Source organism: Anopheles darlingi, chromosome 3 (genome assembly GCF_943734745.1).
Source record: "Anopheles darlingi chromosome 3, idAnoDarlMG_H_01, whole genome shotgun sequence".
NCBI classification, from domain to species: domain Eukaryota; kingdom Metazoa; phylum Arthropoda; class Insecta; order Diptera; family Culicidae; genus Anopheles; species Anopheles darlingi.
The window spans coordinates 48,114,542-48,135,486 of NC_064875.1; the positions used below are offsets into that span (position 1 = coordinate 48,114,542).

At 50.3% G+C, this 20,945-nt stretch overlaps 1 protein-coding gene across 7 annotated transcripts in view; it reads left to right on the forward strand.

The window, feature by feature from the left end:
- The window catches only part of LOC125953286 (uncharacterized), a 118,749-nt gene that overhangs the window by 58,183 nt on the left and 39,621 nt on the right, over window positions 1–20,945 (forward strand). For all 7 annotated transcript variants that reach the window (XR_007468950.1, XM_049682748.1, XM_049682746.1 and 4 more), the window contains one exon: window positions 12,874–13,136. Coding sequence is in view for 6 of the 7 variants with exons in the window: in XM_049682748.1 (XP_049538705.1) it covers window positions 12,874–13,136 (263 nt within the window). In the remaining variant the exon portion in view is untranslated. The remainder of the gene's footprint in view (window positions 1–12,873; window positions 13,137–20,945) is intronic.

Consider the following 20,945-nt stretch of genomic DNA (forward strand, 5'->3'; position numbering starts at 1 on the left):
AGGTCTTAGCGTGGACTCCGCTCGCAACACGACCCGAAGTGACCTTCATTATGTCGAGGGAATTGAGATTTAAGTTGCTGCAACCCAGACACACACACACACACACACACACACACGCAAACAAGTTATGCCTATGCGTTTCCCATATTTCATGTACACTACGAGCGAACAAACCAGTGAGCGTAGGCTACAGAAAAATAAATTACCCAACCCACCGCCCCCAGGCCAGCTAGCAGCAATTACATATCCCCTCGCCCTCCTGTGACCGCTAATCCAAGCGGTACTCCGCAGGGATCAACGGGGAGCGAGGAGTTCGCTGGACCAAACAACGAGACGCGTGGTTGGTTTTTCTGCCTCATTTTTTCCCCTGTTCCGGACCGGCTTTTCGGTCTGCCAGCCAGCCAGCCAGCCAGCCAGTCGGTTAGCCTTCATTCATCGGCGGCTAAGTGGCCGGAGTGCAACCATAAATAATAAGTATTTGTTTATTCTGGCAACCATTAAGATAAGCGGAGCTCCGGAGCGGCCCAGCAGCGGCGGTTCCGGATCGGGTCGACGCTTGCTTTGATTGGGCAATCATCAGTAGCGTGCATGCTACTAAGCAGCAGCAGCACCACAGGGCGCAGGTCCTAGTAGACCGGTCAATGCAATGAATTATTACCATCACCACCACCACTACCACTACTACCACGTCAATCAGTTTCGAGTTACCCTTTTTTCGCGGGAAAACGGAAAAGGAATGGGAGGAATCTGTTGTGCTCACCGGCGAACCGGCCGGTGGCCAGTGTTCCGTTCTGTTTCACGGTTCACTATTCCATTGTAACGATGAACCGAGAGGCCTCTCTGCCTCTCATTAAGGCCCACCGCGGTGGAAAATGGGGTGCTTTTCCATCAAACATTAATCGAAATTACCGTTACCTTTACCGGCGGCGAGGGGGCTTGATATGGAATGATAACGCTCGGGTGTAATTATGGGAGTCGCTAGGAGTATTTTTTGGGGGTGAAGCACACCCTGCCCTGGCGTCTATGCAGCACCGCGGCAGTGATGCTTATGTTTAAATGAAGGCAATACTCCCAACCTAACCAAACAAATTAGCTTTCAACCCGAAAAGGGCGCCCGTGGTTTGGGGGGGAAATGAAATAATAATCTCGATGTCGGTGTTGTTTATGTCAGTCGAGGGGCGAAAGGAGCAATCAACAACGCCAAGGAGGGGAGAGAGGGTGCCAACAAGGTGCAAAGTTCGGAAAAATTCCACACCAACGTTAAAAAAACCTAAATCGTTGAAGGATCCTAAATAATTGGATCCCATATTTCACGCTCCATCTAAAACAATACCGACGGCATGGGCTTCGGCGGTGGCGGCGAACACTAATTCCGTGAAGATAAACGATCGTGCGCCTCCCTTACCGCCCCATACTGTGCCGTGTTGTTGGTGCCTCTTGGAATTAAATTTCCCATACGGCTACCCCCCCACGTTGACGTTGCGCAGTGCAGTGCAATGCATCTACATACACCTTCTTCTCCCAGCTGGCGCGCCATATAAGGGTTTGGAAAATTGAAAATTGCAACGGAACATAATATTCACCCACCACCACCCTCCGGGAGGCGGTATTAACTCGTCACTGTCGTTGCATCTCATTGCACACGGACGTAGGGGCACGATCTTGGCATTTTCCATCGCAAATGAGCTCCATTTTCGGGGTCCCGCTAATGAAAGCATACCTTAAGCGATGCAGCAGCACCCCTTTGGGGCACATTTTCTCATTTTCCACTCGCTAGGACGCACGGGAAACCATCATACATCATCATCTCACGAGCTTCGTTTGCATTAATAAACACACATACACACACAGTTGGGGCTTTCCACCTTAAGCTTTGTTTTTTTCTCTCTCTTTTTATCGCGCAAAGTAAAACACATCCCCCGCGGGGATTGGTTAAGAAGAACCACATAAGATGTTGTTGCAGAAGAAATGCTTTTCACATTTGGACCGCATCGCATCCTGGGGCATCCGCGATTCGGTCCTGCAAACAGGAGGCCCATGGTGAGCGACGAGCGTGCGAACGCTATTTATGAGCCAGGCGCTCCACCAGTACCGAGCTGTCCTGCTGTGCCACCGAGAGAAAGACCGAGAGAGAATGTTCCTGCAACATACTGCAGCTACCAGCAGCACATTCTGCATTCCGCAGAACACTTGGTGCTACTATGGCTCATTGCTATGCGCTGGTGCGAGCGGCTAGTGGTCGGTTCGTCTGTTGGTTGGTTGGCCAGAAAATGCATTTTATTATTTTACGTGCTACGGTACGTGCCATCGGTGAACCGGACCGGGTGCTGTCCTGCCGTGCGATTGTGATTACGGACCAAACGCAAAAAATAATGAGCACATCCTACAACGGGGACACCACAATGCGTGTGTGTGTGTGTTTGTCTTTGTGGTCCTTGTGCACATTCCGAAGCGTACAGCGACCCTAACGCTGCTGGAACTGGAGTTTTAATGTAACTTCTTCAGGAGTCAGACACCTTTCCCCCCGTGGTCTGACTATCAGGACGTATGCAGCAAGCAACGGTTGCAAGCTCGCAATCCCGAGCACACACACACAGTGAGATGAAGCCTTAGATTGCATCTTAAACGTCGAACGCCGCTGCGACAGACGCTCCATTTTGCGGAGGAAGGAATGCGATCTGAATTTTTATCTGCCTTAAAAAGTGGATCAAAGTCGTTCGAACGATCCGGCTAGAACGGGAAAGGGGAAGGAGCAAGGAGAAGAGAGGTTTTTCGGTGCTCACAAGAACCCATGAACCTTGACTGCATTATCCCTTCATTCCTCTCTGTACTACTTGTTGTTGGCAGCTTTAGTCTGTCAGAACCCTTGAGGTACGCGAGCGCCCGGGCGATTCAAATAATGAGAAGAGGATCAAGCAAACGGGTGTAGGGGTGAGGGCGGAAAGCGGACAAGAATGTCGCTACTTCATTGAAGGTAAAAAGCAGCATCGTGCTGCGCACAGATTTTGACAAACCGTCACGTATGAGTCGAGAATCATTCGATCCGGACGGGGTTTCGGGCTTGAGGGCTGGTTCCCGGTGCATGTGCCGGCGCCTGGAGGTTGCCACTTTGTACGTTAAAGTTTCCCCTCCACCCCGTTCTTCGCTTTTCTTCGAAAGTTTCTTGTTTGAAGCACTTGTTCGCACGCTGCTTCACATACACCGAATAAGCTGCTGCTCTCGATTCCCGCTTTTTAACCCCATTTTCTGTGCAGCTTCTTCAGTGGAATTTCATAAAGCGAAACGGGGCAAGAGCATTTACGTTCAGTGTTGCCCACAAGACTCGACAACACACAACGGTAGCACAATGCTGTATGCTTCGTTCGGTGCATTTCACGACGCAAGCATCCCATCGGGTGCCATCGCGTACAAACTCATGAAACTGTCATATTTTGCTCATCGTCGTCGTCGTCTCGAGTGTCACACCGGCTGCTGCTGCTGCTGCTGCTGCTGCTCCTTCGAGGGACGAGAAAAATGAGCCAGTAGATACAGAAACCCCACCTCAAAAAACCGAGCAAACATTACCCTTACGGGTATGTGTATCGTTCGCATCGAAGATTGGATCGATTGGAATGGAAGACCCGGGGGTCAATGCATGCGTACCAACCAGGGGTAGGGTATAGCGTTTGTGGTTTGCCGGCCATGCCATAAGCTGACAGTATCCACCTGACACCGACCGGTGCCGGTGTGGCCGGGGATTAAGCATAATTGAACCGAAAATGCAATACGCAATACATTGGCTATCTCGTTAAATGCTCAAAATACTCAAACACCCGGACCGGGGGGTTCGTTCGAGGTTTTCCCCCGGTAAACAAGAATGTCAATTGGGCAGCTGCTACCACCCTGGCCCTGGCTGGCTGGCTGGCTGGCTGGCTAGCTTTCAATTATGGATCGCAAACTAAGCCGCAAGCAAATTCAATCAAACACCTAATAAGACGTATGCAAACACACGCACACGGCCAAACTGCCGACTGGCCACGGATGTTTCTGCGTCAGCCGAGCTATAAATAAGCTCCCTGATTTCACCCCCCCCTCCCCCCCTGCCACCCCACTCCACTGGGCTTAATCTGTTTTCCTCCGTCGAACCGGCGTACCGGCCAGACGAAATACGTTTCGGGGAAGACGTTCCGACGTCTCCTGCAAGGTCCTTGAAGTGACGAGGCGGCAAATTCAATCGTGGATCCTCCACCACCTCCACCTCCTCCTGCTCCTCATCGTGATGATGATGATGGTGATCGTTACCGAGCCGCAACCAATAACGGAGCCGAACGCGTGCACATTCATTGCCAAGTGGCCAAATCTTCGAGCCAGATCCGACGAGACAATTTGATATGATGTTCGCTTCTGTTCTCCCCTTGACTCTGGTGAGCCAGAGAAAGCAAATTAAACTACGGAACGGTCGAAACAAAACGGAGGAGGTGAAGGGACGGTGAGTCCTTTTTGAGTTATTAGTAATAAATTCTGGTAGCACGGCCAGGACTCAATTTCGGTTTTCTGGTTCCTAGTCCTGGTGCTTATGAACCTGGTAAACTGTCTCTCGGAATGCACACCGACGAATGTCTTTTCGGTCAACATTTCCCTAATGATTATCCTCTTGCGCTCCTGTGTGCCCGGGACACACACTTCCAGCCAGCTCTAGGAGGTCGTATACTGTGTTCTGTGCGACCTAAAAGACATTTTCCATCCACCATAAACACTCCGGCTGTAGACTGCAGCCAGTCTACCCTTACGCTGCACCTAGACGGGAAAGATAAAGCTGAGAATGAGAAGAGAATAAAAAAGGCGGGAATTTCAAATCCATACAAATCCGAAGCGAGATTTTTTCCGCTCATGTAGCAACCGAGAAATGGAGCTACCTGCAAACTACCTGAGAAATAATGCAGTAGGCGTTTTTTTTTTTGTTGGCAACAGTCGTGGTTGCTAAGAAAAAATGACCTTTGGAATCGTGTAGACAGCGCTCCAGGTGGCGACACGGAGAATTACTCATGTTCAAAACGAGCGTAGCAAAAATTTGAGCAAAAAATTCTCGCCTGTTTCATTCTCAGCTTTCTCTTTCCCGTCTAGGTGCAGCGTTAGCTTTTCCGGTAACCTGCATAACACGACCGGGCTAGTCGAGATCATATGCCGCCAAGAATGGCCACTAAACACACACACAAACACACACACATGCAGGATGCATCATACCCAAAGATATGTACGGAGCCAGTTTTCCTTGCATTCCCATTGCGATTGCGATTCCTGTGCCGTTGGCTACGTAGACGTTGGCGCAACAATGCGCAGCATACGCAGCCTCCACGACACGTACCTGGCAGCCAACCGGCCAGAGCCTGGCATTGCATTTTCATGCGCCCTCCATGCCATGCCAGGGTTTTTTTTTTGGCTCGCGAGAAAATTTTATTTTATTTCCGTCGGCAGCGAGCGACGAACGCGACCAAACAAGCGGTGATGCCCTTTTCACTGTTCCGCCCCCCGGAGGATCTGTCAGTCAGTCACACGGGCCGTGTATGTGTGTGTGTGTGTGTGTGCATGCATACAAAGGAACACACACATTCACATTCACGCTCGGTCGGTCGCGGAAAGGCTAAAGCCACTATAGGGAAGTCATGTGCAGTATGGACCGATAGCGACCGGAGGCGGTGACTCCACAGCCACGGAGATCCGGTGTACAAGAAGCGACCGCTCGAGGGCCACACCGCCAGGGGGCAACCAGAGAGACACAGTCAGTGGCTGTCTGTTTCTCTGTGTTTGTTTAATTTTTTTTTTTTTTGAGGGAATGTTCCGTCCACTGTTCTTTTCGAAAATGCCTCCCCTCGGAACGACCTTGGTTCTTGGTTTTAGCATCAAAATTAGGGTCCCATTTTTTTGAAAAAAAAAAAATGTGAAAGCTTCGAAGAAATTTCTTTCTTCGAAGAAAACGGAAGCCCTTCGTGGAGCGGCAAGATTCATTCGTGTGCAGGCAACCAACCGGCTAAGCAGATAAGGCGTTGTCAACCCGTCAAACGCCACCAACGCTACCATCTTCCGGTTCCGTTTCCGGTTTATTTTATTTTCCAGCTGCCTGCACAATCCAAGCCACCGCAAATCCACTCACACACACACGTATGTTTGTCGGTGTGTTTGCGTTTATACTGATCAGCACCTTTCAAAACCGATGTTTCGAAGAAACTGAAGCACAACTCCAGACCGGCTCAAGGTTCCAGTCCGGTAAAAGGATCCGGCAGGAAAAGGCAGGAAGTAGCATGGCGGCAGAAGAATCGGAACCCGCTTCCGATGACCGATCGTGTGGAAACATGGAGGACGCATTCCACTTCGCTCTCTCTCTCTCTTTCTGTCCGACGTTATGTTCGTTCCGCTCCAAATCACTTGCAGCATCGCCCCACCGGTTGCTATGACGTGAATGCTTTTTCAATTTCGTTCGTTCCGGAGGGAACGAACCATCACTGTGTCACTTCGGCGAAGGCACCAGCACCAGTGCGTCGGGAATGATTTCGGTAGCGGCCAAGCAGATAGTTCGGTTGACAAAGTTATTTTTATTTTCCACGTCGCCGACAACAACAACAACAACAACAACGACACTATGATACACCCGGGGAAGGGAAACGCAGGAATCGCGGGTTGTCTGCGAGAAGTTGTCGCTAAGTGGCTAAATAAAGCGATGATTAAACGATGAATGGCAATTAACTGTAAGGTTGCGGACAAAGATTAACATGCCAACAACAATCAGCAAATCAGGTTGCTTGTTCCAAGGTTGAATCATCATCCACCTCGGCGCGTGTTGTGACCCGTGTGTGGTTCATTAAACCGTATCCGGTGATACCAAGGTGATGCCATCATGCCCAAAAGAAGGCCGACAACGCAACGACACTCCCAGCGGGAGGAGCAGGAGCATTTTGAAGGACAAATTTCAGATTTAAATTAATGGTCACGCTACGCTACAACCTCCTCAACACCCCTTCTGCTTGGATCCATTCGGGAGTGAGGGTGAAACGACCTTTCTTTGTGTGTTCTACATCCCTCACTCCACCTAACAGTAATGACGCATCAGCGCGCTACTCACAACGCTAGCTGAACGGTATGGATGGCATTCCGTCCAAACCAACCCCCGGGAGTGCGGGGTTGAGGGTGTGAAGGGTGTGGAAGAAGATGATGCTGATGTGTTCATCAACTATGCGCAAGGCACCGAGAAAGCGAAAGCGAAAGCGTTGTCGGCCACCAACACGCTGCCCGCGCTGACTCATCTGCCAGCATTCGGCGCGTTGAGATCGTGATCGACGGTGGTGGCGACAGCGACGACGACGATCGCACCCCCGGATCGAGTTGGAAGTGAGTGAAAATTCTCGCGCGCGCGGACAGTGAAGAGCGTAGCACATAAAGTGTGACTTATTGCGGTGCTTCTCGCATATTCCACCACATCGTGACGTCACGCAGACAGGAGTGCATTTTGTGGTGCGCTCTGGCCGTTTCCTTCCCATTGGGCGGGGAAAAATGGCCAACAACAACCCTGCGCTCGGCATTATAGTTGCTCTGAGAAACCGTTCTCGAAGCTACTGCTGCTCTCGCGATCAGTTCCCGTGTTAGAGTGAGACAGCGTCTGCTCTACCTGTCATCGTCCGGTCTGGTCCGCGTTTGGCGTCCTACCAGGTACGCCACGTACAAAACGGGAACTCCCAGGTAGTGCGGTGCAAGGTTTGCTACTTGATCATCCCACCAGCTCGTACCACCGGACGCCGTCAGTTCGTCAGTTCGTCGTGGAGTGTCCGCCGCTGTAGTAACCTCTCGTCGCTCCGGTCTGCTCCGGTGATTCTCGATCTCGATCTCGATCGCCTGGTCCGGTGGGCGTCTATTGTTTCGCGATCGTTATTGATTTTTTTTCCGCGTGTGCCGCGTGAACAATCGTGGTGTAGTAGTAGTGGTGCAGTAGTGTGGTCGAAGAGGTCCAAGGGCCCCGGAGTGTTCTTCTCAAGGTTTGTGTCACTTTTCCCTTCCCTTCGGTTTTCCGGCGGGTCTTGGGTTTGAAGGTTGGAGTCTCGGGAAAGTGGTTTTGCGAGTTCACCTGTGACGAGTAGTACAGCAGCACCCGTCCTAGCACCAATCGGTCAGTCGGTCCAGCAAATGGAAGGTGTGCATCCACCGGTGGGAACGGCCATCTTTTATGCATCAATTCTGTTCGAAAAATAGATCCAATCGTCATCTCTCAGTAAATTGTTACCAAAAGCAGTTCATAAAACGCAAGAAAGACAGTCAGTGTGCGGGAATTGGCCATTTAGAAGGGCTCATTTGTTCTTTTAATTTAGCGAATCGTATTCACACACACACACATACACACACGCACGCTCTAAGCCGGTTTGCAATTTTGCGGTACAGCCTCACCTCCCCAAAAATAAAACCTTTCTCTTGAGGCCAGAAACCGGTGCGCGTGTCTGTGTGTTCGAGGAGGGTAACCGCTTGGGAATGCGGTCATAATTCCGAGATGCGCGATGCTTCGGTGAGATCGCGACGCGAGCGGATAGGATGCGGACTTATTTTTGGACACAACACACGTGGCATTCACCTAGCGTGGCATCCATTTCCATCCCGGGGCCAGCCAGCCAGCCATTGCTGACCGCTCGCAAGCCAAACGCTGACGAGCCGCAGGTTGTGAACATTTTATGGTACCGCCATTCTCATGCGATGGATAACGTTTCTCGTAAATTATGAACCAGGGGAAAAGTTTTTGAGGTTTGTAGTTGCTTTAGAAGAACTATAGTATTGTATTCTTTATTATTGTATTGTATTTATACCACGGAAATAACGGCCAGCGAAAACTAATAACCACACAAATGAATCAAAGCATAAAGCTGCAAAGTACACCGTACAAAATACCTTTTTTGGCAGACAGATCGCTCCAAGATTGATGACTTGACTGTATTTTTGAATTTGTGTCCATCAAACCAGTTCTTAAAATTGTCCTATACCTTTAATTTAATGTGACTTTTACAAATAAACTTAAATCTACATTTTCGTCTCGTAAAATCATCAAAAATAATCCCTTTCCATAAACTAAACGCAGCACAAAAACGATACAATCTGTGAACGAGGGAAATCCTTAAACTACCCATGGCCGCATTAAATAGAAAACATATTTACTTTAATAACTCATTCCAACCCCTTCCCAAACAACACGCTCGTGTGCAGCGCTCGACACCGGCCTGTCATGTCATTGGATACTTACGCCAGTTGCCGCTACTGGTGCCAGAGCATAGAGCAAAGTTCAATTACACTTCACTCTCAAAACGTGTCGGTCGGCGTCGAGTGCGCCGAGACACAAACACACCCAAAACCAGAAGAGAGAACCTGAAGAGCAAAAAAAACAAAAACGCGAAAAGAAACAACGGAAATGCGGCCCTCACCCTCCACTCCTCACTAAGCACGGTGTCGGTGATTGCATAATTGCTTATTTATGAAAATGTTGCAACTTACTTTTGCCAGCACGACACTACCGACCGACGGCTTTTTTTTTGTTATCGTACCACCATGCACGAACTGCGTGAACGCTTCTTTATGCCGTTCCGTGTCACGCCAGCCTGGTCGGTCGGTCTGGAAGGGGGCTGGAAGCGTTGAATTATTCTACCATTTTTCATCTTTCAGCTAACGAGGTTTGTGAGTTTTCTTTCCATGTTTTCTTTTTTTTTTTTGTTTCACTCTCTTCTTCCTCCGATCGCCTCCGTTTAATCCGTCGTTCAAGCGCTGTGGTTGAATCGAAACCAAAGGCCTGTGAGGCCTAACCTGTTGAAATTGGGCCCTAACGAGGTGAACCCCCGCGGGGTGGTGGCATGGCCCCAACGACGACGACGATGACGATGACGGTGGTTCATGTCTTTTGAAGTGGCCAAACATATAATTAAATCATTACCATAGCTCAGCGTGATTTAGCGGCACTCATGCCAATGCCGGTGAGAATGCCTGCAGTAAAGAATGGCGGCGCAAAACGGTACCTCAGGCCGTCGGGTGCAAACGGTCGATCAACCTAACGACCTCACGCATGCCACGCGCGTTACATGCGATGAAAAGGGGTTTGGAAGGGGGATTCCACGTAGAGCTGCTCAATCAATCAACACGCTGCTCCAAATACTTAAAATCTTTCCCTTTCCCATCGTTCCTTTTTTTGCCGTACTCTGCACGCTGCCCTCATTTTCCGGGGGTCGGTTTTTCGGATCACAAAGTACCGGGCGCCTCCATCGACCACCAGGCGCCTCCATGACACACCGCAATTATCAAATTTATTTGTGCAAAACACTCCGACAAAATAGGACGCCATTACCCACATCTAGCAAGTAATTATTCCTCTTCGCGTTCTTTTTTTCCGTTTGCGTTTTGTTGCTTCTCAACAACGTTTACAAACCCCACGAACTTGTTTTTTGTACCCTCAACGACTGAAGCGCATAAACAAAGATCTGGAGAGTCTTCTGCTGGCACTGGGCTAACCTTTGGCCTAGCCGATGCCCTGTAACCAGTCAGTAGCTCGCAAACGAACTCACTCAACTTACACTCCACTCTTCTGTGCGAGAATCCACACTCGAACCCGCCGGCAGCAGCGACACAGCATAATTCAGTAATTAGCTGTATCCACACCATCATCGCGCGGGCCCACACAGCCACTACTGCCACAAGGCCACGATGGAATGGCGCCCGCCAGAAGAAGAATGGCGAAAAGTTAGCAAAGCAAAGCAAAAAAAAGTGTTGCAAAAGCGACGGCGAGACGGCGAACAGCCGGGAGATTCGAGAAGTAAGGAAGATCTCATCTCGCTGCCGACTTAACTCGCTCGCTACTTAAAGAAATAGTGTTGCGGATCGGCTTGAGGCCACGCGCTGTCGACCAAGCCGACCGAAACGACCTCCCCCCCCAAAGACTATCAAAAGCAAGTCAAAACTCGAGCCACCACCACCACCGGCCAACATTAGCCAGCTCGCGCTCGCGCCCAGGAAAAACTTCTTTCGTGACCATCCCTGGGGTGGAAGGGAAAGAGAAGGTTTCAAGAGTGAACCCGGATCGCGGGTGGGATTTTCACTTCAAAAAACTCCTTCAAACCAGACTGTAGACTAGCGACTGGTAGCGCCGCCGCTGCTGCTGCTGCTGCTACAGATCGTATCACATCATCAGCGTGGCTTTGAAGCTTTGAAGCCGAGAAAGGCCGCTGGCCTAGGCACCAGGACCCGGTCCATCCCTGGGACACACAATGGGCGACCGAAAAAAGAGGTTTTTCCCGAAGGGGGAGGGTGCCCGAAAGATGGAGCGCGGTCGCTCGCGCGCGCACACACACAAACGAACGAACAAGACGCCTTCATACAGCAAATTAAGTTTTTGAAAACTTGTTATAGAAAGTGTCTGTTTTAATTAAAATCTTGCGCTGGAACCATCGCGCAACCGACATGAAGTGGACTCTTGCCAATGCACACACACACACAGAGACACACCCTGCCTGCCGAGTCAGGCCGAGATCCGGTCTACACCCTAATCCCTCAGTCAACCCTAGCGTGGAAAGTATGGTGGCTTTGCGCTGTGTACGCTGCTCGACTGTCAGCAGCATCACCATAGCTATGTATTGCGCTGCTCGCGAACACGGCACTCAGAGCAAACACACACCGACACACACACACACCCCAGCACAGCGAGAGCTGGGCGCCACTGATGGTGACTTGATCCATGTGAATATATCTTTTATCAAGCCAACTGATTGTTGAGAAGTTCTTTTTTTATCTTCGCTTTCTCATCCGCTCGCTTGCTTGCTGCATCGCTGCACATGACTATTTGCACCGCACGGAAAGGGGGAGGCGAGTGGTGCCGAGGGAAGGACTTGGTGTAGGTTTATATTTCAGCTGCCAAGTAGCGTTGGCCGCACCCCCGGGAAGTGGAAAATTTTTCAAACCTAACTGCCCACCCCCCTGCTCGAGGTTTCGCCCGCAGCGGCCAGCGGCGACCACGGAATGGACTGTCAGGCGATGTGCAGCGGCCGATTTAGAGAGCCGCTCATCAAAAAAGATAACGCTGGCAGGGAAGGAGGGGATGAAGAAAAATAGGGAGTGGGGGATGGATGGCAGAGACTAACGTATCAGATGAAAAGTCTTTCACTCAAATCCCATTTATCTTCCCGGCTCTGAAGGATGGATCTGCCAAGTTTACTGTACATGGGGAGGAGGGGGGGGGCGGTGACCGGAGGTTGGTGGTTTGGTTATTTTTCCCCTCAATCCTCCCCCCCCCCCTTTCTTCCGCTTCCCATTTATCCAGCGGTAGGCACACCGTGAGTCACTGGACTAGGAGTTTTGTTTCATTTGCTGTGAAGTGACGAACGACGCTTGGAGTAGCAGCAGCAGCAGCAGCAGGACCCGGAGCTCTTCGTCAGATAACTCCTAATTCTTTGCTCTTGTCCGGTGTCCGGTGTGCAGTCGGACTGGCCCCTACTGTCTGGTGCTGGTTGGAAAGTGGAATGGTTCGAGATAAAATATAAACCATGCTCGTGTTAGTTGGACTCCCTGGCAAACACACATCTCGTCAAGCGGAATGGGGGGAAGGGACACCCAGGAGGACTACAGTGATGGTTCCGTGCCAACCCGTGTCACCGAGCGGTGCGGCTGGTGGCTGGAAAGCGGGGAAATAAAATAGAAAATGCGACTAGAGAGCGAGGATGAATCGTTGTAGCAATTTAATTATTTTACTCCGCGCACCGTGCCACATTTCTAGGAATCGGCAGACACTCATCCAAATACACACTAACACACACGTGCATATATATATCCTTCATCCGGTTTCTGTGTTTGTTTTTTTTCTCTTCTTCTCGCTCCATTCTTTTGCGGCAGGTTTGAAGCGTGTTGCCTGGCCACCGCCAGCCGACGCCGTCGAGTACGAGACGCATCCATCTCAGCAGCAACAAGCGGTAGGTCAGCAGTTTGCTCCGCAGCAACAGCAGCAGCAGCCTCAGCATCAGCAGCAGCAGCAGTACTACCAACAAACGATCCCTCAGCAGCAGCAGCAACAACCGCATCCAACTTATCAGCCAGCCAGCGCTCATCAGCAGCAACCTGGTCAGCGACCGGTTGAGCGGATTGTTCCCATCCAGCGGGTAAGTTTGATTTCCCTGCCCCATGGCCGCACCTTCCCCCGCGTGCTCTGTGCATTGTGTTTGCGCGTGAACAAAAAATAAGAAACTTTTGCTACGAAGGGTTTTTAATTTTCTTTCCACCCTTACCGACCGACCGACCGGCTGGGGTTCTCTCCTGTCAGTCTGTTCCCGGGGTTTGTAACTCACCGTGCAAAACGGATGAAAAGTGGGAGGTGAAAAGTTATGACCTCGAGCGAGGAAGCGAACGCGAATATGCTTGACTTTTCGCCCTTGCGACCTCCAGAAAGTTGATTTTAATTATTTTACCAACTATTAATGATCTAGCGCAGAACGGAAAGTTCGTAAAGTTCAATCAAGCTTCCTTCAAAATACTCTCACACAGCCAGACACACACACACACACCCAGACGGACAAATGATGTACGAACACTTCACACCCATGCCAATAGATGGAGGGGAAGGTTAGTGTTGTTGGAAGAAAATCGCCGTAAAGTGGTTAACTTTCAGCAGCATCATTAGCATACGGTACCCACCACAAACCACCAACCAACCAACCAACCAACACGGCCAATAACTGTCCAAACGGTCCGAGGAAAAGGATGTGTTTTATTATTTTCCACCCTGAACCAGTGCCAAGAAACGTTCCATTAACGACATGAGATGTTGCAGAAGGGCTAATCTCCTCCCCATCCTCTTCTGCTGCTGGTTGTGCCGGTTTGCATTTCATCAAAAAGGCACGTCTGACCAATGTCCTTGATCCTCGGTGATGCGTGTGGTGACGGCGGTGGGAGGAGGACAACCTTCTTCATCCGTTTATGAGCTGCCAACGAGACTTAACCGGTTTGCTTAAATATGTAATAGATGGTGTGTCGATGGTGATTCATACACACACAGCCACACACATTCATTTTCATTTTTCCCTTTTCCCCCTCTTGCACACACACACGCGGCCTCTTCCGTGTACCTCTGTGTCTAGTGGAGTGCATATTATTATTTTTTGCTTTTCGTAAAACGAGCAGCAACAGCTCATCAGGTGAAGTGGCACTATTTATAGCAACCTCAAAAGGCTAACAGCACGCACCGAGGGGCGATGAAATAGATTATTTTGCAACAACAACAACCCTCATCCAAGGAAGCTAACGGTGGTGCGTCGCCGTCGCCGTCGGCATCACCGTCTACTATGCTTTTGCTTCCGCGGGCATCGACGGAACGGAGTGACAACAGACAGCTGTCAAGATTGGAAAGCAGCGTGTCACGCCTACTACGGTGTTATGTGACCCATTTCCTTGCGCGCTCCTTGCGCGCACGTTCCATTCATTGCCCTGCGTTCCATGTCCTGTCGTCAAACGTCAAACCGTGACCTGAACGTGTCACGTGTGTCACATTTTATTAAAAAATATTACCCTGGATATGATAAGCCACGTTGCTGTTGTCGTTGTTGCTGTTGTCGTTGCTAATACCAAGCACAACGTCATCCCCGCAGTAGGTTCTAACGATGCAAATGGCGGGGGGGAAAAACCCTCAACTTTTCACCGAACGTTCACCAATTCCAGCATCAATCTGCAATAAAGCAGCGAACAGCAGCAGAGTGGGAGGGGAGGGGGGCCGTGGCGACTTCTGTCTGACACTCCTGCTGCGGTGCTAATGAGAGTTTTATTTTTAAAACATTCTTCACTTCACTTCACTTCACTTCTAAAATGCCCGCCGGTTCGCCTGTCACGCCTCACGCTCTTTTACGCCACCATGATCGTCGCCAGTGATCATTTTAAAATGTGTAAATGATTGTGAAAACTTTCACACCCACCCACACCGCCCACACCGCGCTCGCTTTCCACGGTTTTGAGCTGGCGATTTTGCAACCCATCCGCAGTCCCGGCCTAAGCCAACGGCGCAGAAGAGCAGCGAACCGCGTAATGGGTGAAGCGAAATGAAAAGAAACTGGAGGAGAGAGGATAAAAGGGTGGGTCGAGGGGGTAATGAAAACAAGCCACCATCCCCCACCTAACCACGAACGGCACAAAAATTGGAACCGAGTACTTAGTGTGACGTAAATCATTTGCATCGTTATGCAGCTGCGCTTTGCCCATCATCATCATCATCATCAGCATCATCCCCACATCACGGTCGCTAATTTACCGTCGAGTGAAGCGGCATTCAACCGTGAACCAACCGCTGAACTGCTGAAGCCCCGTGCTGATCAGCATCGCGCACCACTTTTCTTGCCCTTTTTGTGCATTTTTTTGTTTCTCCCTTAACTCTGGCCCCAACATTGGCCCCGCCCAAACGATTGAATGCAGCCCCAGCTAGCTGGCTGGCGGCAAAACAAATAGCAAAGTGAAAAGAGAGCGATGCGAAAAACGGGATGAAAAACTTGAGCTGGCTCAAGGCGTCACCGCCCGGGGTATGATGTATAAAAACAAAAAACGTCCTTCTTGTGTGGTGAAAGGTCGGAGGAGGGTAATGTGCACCGCACCCCTCCCTTTGCTGATAGAAATGCAAATTTGATGCATAAAGTGCACATCAAAAGTTCTCTCAACACCAGCAGCAGCAGGCATGCAACGAGTTAAAAGCATAACCCGGGGACAGTGAAGCGACAGCAGCAGCAGCAGCAGCAGGCTCGACGAAGAGCAATCATTCGAAATGATGCTGCTGCAATCGAATGGCACTTGCATGAGGCTGCGCACAGGCACACACACGAAAAAAAAAAACCCCGGGATGGGATTTTGGTAAATTGAGATTTAATGGAAGTAATAGAGCGTCCGGGGGAGAAGCGTAACATCGGGCGCATCGCCAACAAAAAAAAACCGGGTACCACGAGGTTAATGGAGGGTTTCGCGCTTAATTCAATCATGCTTTTAAGCCAATGAAACGGCTTTAGCATAAGCTGGAAGTCGTCGCCGTAAGTGTGTGTGTGGCGTTGAAACCCAAAAAAGAACGAACCATTTGTGCATAAAGTATGGTATGGAGCACTATTAAATTGTAACAGTGTTCGTAGGTCCGGTAAGACAAAACACCTTCCAGCTCCGGTGAACGGGCGGCAGATGCTTTCTTCGGGTGCACGCGGAAGTCGGCAACCGGTCCGGGCCCGGGAAATTGGCCATGATGCTGCCTACATAATAAGCTCATAATTTCTGCTCTAATTATTCGTTTCTGCGCCGCTTCGTTTCGGGCGTTCGTGGCGATGCTCATCTTGCGGAAAATCTTCCGGATTTCGTGGACCGGTGTACCGGCCCATTTCATCGGGCCTACCGGAATGCCGTATTCTCGCTGCCGACGAAATTCGCGTCCATGTTCACTCGGCGAGCGCCATCTTGCGCCCCCCAGCCCCTGGAATAAGATTACGCTCATTTTAATCCGTTTAATGAAAATATATTAAATACATTTGTCTATCTCGCTTCGACGTTTCCGGTCGTCGTCGTCGTCGTCGTCGTCTTCGGTATCGGAATAGAGCGGAACAACGCCGCGCGTGAATATTCATCGGGATGCTGGAGCGCTTTACGCCGATCGTTCCATAGCCGATTCGTATGCCTAAACGAAACGAGCCACGCTCCACCTCCACTGCGCCTCATTTACCACTAATCAACCATTTAGCGTAAACACTATGACCCCACCACCACCATCATCATCATCATCGCGATGCTGGGAGTGCTTCCGCGTGGTCCTGGGATGCGCGAAAAGCGAGCATCCGGAAATGGAATTTTCTTCCCTCCCGTTTCCACCGATTCCACGGTTTGGCAGCCGGAAAGCTCCCCCGGAAGCCATATAATTACTAATCGATTTCTCTTCCTTCCTCTCTCTCGCTCCCTCTCTCTCTCTCTCTCTCTCAGCGGGAGGTTGAAGAAAAAGGGTAACCAACCATCGCAGGCGGCTGTGGAGCCTGGAACCACAATGTAGGTCTTCCGGTGGTTTTGGACAAAAAAAAATGCGAAAATGCGGGTCGAATTCGTCGTCTTTAAGTGATGAGCACGAACCTGGCCTGGCCACTGATCACTACTACACTCACACGCTCGCTCGTTCGCTGTGTTGGTGGTGCTTTCTACTGCTGGGAAATGGGCGACCGTCCGATGCTTATCCAGCGCTTTTAATTTGCATTTCACTCCATTATAATTAATATTTTAATTGCAATAATAACAAACGAGCTACGACGACGATCCGGACGATGGATCCGGACGAACAGTGGAAAAAAAACTGTTCGCCATTCTAGGGCTAGGACAATTTTTAGTTTTTCCTCCCTTAGTTACCTCGCTGCCAGAGAGAGAGAAAGAAAATAAAGGAATAGAGAATGAAAATGGAACTTTGCGCGCAAATACTATCAAATGGTGTTTCCATTCAAATTTTCGTAGAATTTCCTGGTACGGGATCGCACGATCGTCGTGCTAAAAAGTTCAGAAGCCTCGGGGCCATCTCTGAAGGGAAAAGGCGCAAACGAAATGGAAATGATGACCGCCACGCGCCCCCCCCACTTTATTATAACGATGGCCTTCCCGCCTAAGTAAGCAAACGGATAGCAAGATAAATATTTTTGCGGTCGATAAATGGTGCGGCGAGTCCCATTCCACATCCGGTCGTCCGGCTTCCATCCGGGTTCGATGCCGCCATCCAAATAATAGGCAAAGCTCGCAGCATTTTTCGCTCACCACTTCCGCCCGTCATCCGGTTGGATCGGTAAAAACTCATCCCTTCTCCTCCTTCTTTGGCAATGGCAATCGATGAAAAGCATTCAACCAATCCGCCAATCGGTCAGCCGGTCAGCGGAGTAACAAAAATGGTGGGCACACCACCACCACATATGTGCACTTATGTTTCATGGAAATCTTTTCGCCTCCAAACAACCTCAAACAACGCTCGTTCGACACCTTTTAACAGTGCACGAGTGGCACTCAGCGCCAGACACGGCCGGGTTTTTACAGTCCCTCCTCCTCCTCCTCCTCAGGGGACAGGGTCCACTTCTCGATTGCCACTTCTTTGTGCTCCATTTATGCAGATTATTTCTTTTTTTTTCTCGATTTCATTTTCCACGGAGATCCATTTTTCTTTTCGCCACTTCAACACTCCGCTACATTAACGCGTGTGTGTGTGCGCCGGAGTGTGTGTGTGTGAGAGAGTGTGTATTGTCCTCCTGAAATGCTCTTAAAACCTCTTACCGTCGCTCTCGCCGATCGGCCGCGCCATTACTGTTCATTGTTATTTTTATCATATTTTGCACACTTCACGGATGGCCCCAGCCCACCGACCGCCGGTCGATGAATGATGGACAATCCATTTTTAATCATTTCCTTCCCAGTGATACGGCGAGTTCGAGGCCCTCATTCCCGGTCGGGTATTATCCTTTCATCAGCTTCTTTCCGGATCAACCGGCAAAAAGGGCCAAAAGGTGTCCATTCGCAGTTGTTTGTTCGCAAATCATTTCAAGCCCACCGTAGACCCCCCTTTTGTTGATGGATAAATGTTGCAGAGTCGAGCAGTGCAGAAGCTGAGCCAAAAGTTTCGCTTTTCGATCTGATTTTTAATCTTATTGAAGCTCGAGCCCCCCCCCCCCACCACTTGACCCGAGGCTCATTTGAGCAATAATCCTTCCATCAATTGGTGCTTTATTAGTGCTCTCGCTTCTGAAACTCGACCATCGCGGCTATTGAAAAGACTGGTTCCGATTATCCTCCCCCCGGGGGGTGTTCCATGGAGCAGGAACATAAATTTTATCACTTCCATCTCGTGAGCCACAACTTACACCACCATATCGTCGGATATGATGCATGATGGACCACCGCTCGATGATGCGCAAAACGATAAAATTCATTCCTCGTACCCACCTCGTACCGATAATACGCCATTATCGATAGATGTCTCTCACACAAGGGATCACCGGATAAAGGAGGGAGTTTGGCACCTATCGAAATGAGCGCTTCTGGCTGGTCTTGCCGGTCACAAAACTTCGCAAAACACTTCCCCAAAAGTGAAGTGGACCAACGGATCGAAAGATATCACTTGCTTTTATTGGCATCTCTCAAGCGTCAAATTACGCGCGCAAGGACCAAACGCTGGTACTGCAGCGGACAAGGCGAAGGACATTTCATCAGCGAACGACGCGAGTATCCCTTTGGTATCCCTGCGAGTAACCTAACGAGACCGGGTCGCGCTTGTTAGCGCACCCGGTTGTGTTGATGGTACTGCTGCTGCTGCTGATGATGATGGTGATGATGATGCTGATGTTGAGCCATTATCGCGCTGCCAATGGTGCATTGCATAGGATGCGCTCACGGCTCACCGGCCGCTGGATTATCGCGTCAGACAGTGTTAAAAAGTAAATATCCTTCGGCCGCGGCATTAATGCAACGCGCGCTAACGAACCGCTAGCGATGGCACCGTGCAGTGCAGTGCAGGGCCAGGGCCAGGGCTGATGTATCCGGGAATGTTTGATGGATTCCTCGCCGTTCCAGCTCCCAAGCTCATCATCTCGACCGAGCGTTGCCTCTGACGGTGGCAAGAAATCAAAACATAAAACTACCCCCCCAGGAAGGAATCATTAAAAGAAGAACAGAAAAACGAAACAGAGGAAGATGAAGGAGGGTCGCCGGCACCATCACACGTCACGCTACGCCATGCCATGCCACGCCACGTCACCGTGGTTTTGCTGGCAGGTGAAATCCGTTAGTCACGGCCATCGCTGGCTGCCCGTGGTAGGTGGTGCTGGGAAATTTATGGTGGTCCGCGATTTATGGCGTGAAACAAAAATTTATGGACATCGTGCTGCGGACGGAATGGCGTCCGCACGGGAAGGGAGGTCGTTGGGGTGTTGGCAAGTGGATTGTTTCCCTTTTTATTCGTCGCGCGCGCACTAGGAATCAATGTATCGGAAGGTTTTCTGCTGAAAGTTTATCACCAACAAACGCGCTGTGGTCTCGGCCGGTGCAACCGGTATGGTGCACCTGCAAGAGAGAGAAAGAGAAGGAGAGAGAGAAGGGGTTCGTGACACGCCGGTGTACAAATATGGTGATACAGGTACGTCCGGTATCCCGTAGAGCAGCATCGCAAGTGCGCATCCTGCCGTTGATCCGTGTCTCTGTATCTGTGTATGTGTGTGTGTGTGTGTGTGTGTGTGTGCTTGACGAGTCCTCCAGCCGGACCGTTTCCACCATGCCGTGCAATTGCACCTTTCAGCGACTTTTCCGCAGCAAACCAAGCGGTCTAGGGCGAGCAACGCTGACGAGACGAGCGATAACATTGTTCGCATTTATGTTGGCCTCTGGAGGGCTCTATCGCGCGTACAGAGCGGATGAAACTCGTCGATTATTTGCACACCAACGGCAGCTTTAGCGGGATAGGTACGCGAAATGCTTTTCCGCGTTGCCTTGCGCGACGATGGCCCTGGGCATGGGTTGCGATTGTTCCACGAAAATGCAAACACCGGCACCATCCGGGACTATCCGGGCGCACGGCAATGGCGGATGGGACCCGGAAGGGCTTCATCCGCTAACATTCGGCCATCAATCGGAATGTCACCATTATCGGCCAAACGGCAAGTCATCGGCGATCGGTATGCGTCGTTTTCACACGACGGTGTCGCACTGTGATGATCGATCGCCGTGGCGCGTCGTCTATCTGTTTTTCGGGTGATTTGTTCTGCGACAGCGTGCGCAAGGGCTCGGGGGAAGTAAATGTGTCCACCGTTCGTTAAGCAATTAGGGAGTGTTAAACAGTCAAGGAGTTTTACGAAATTAAAGCTACTTATAAAGTGTTGTATAAAACACTTGTGAATACCATGAATTCTGTTGAGGCTTTCCGATAAAGCGGATAAGGTGTTTAATATTTT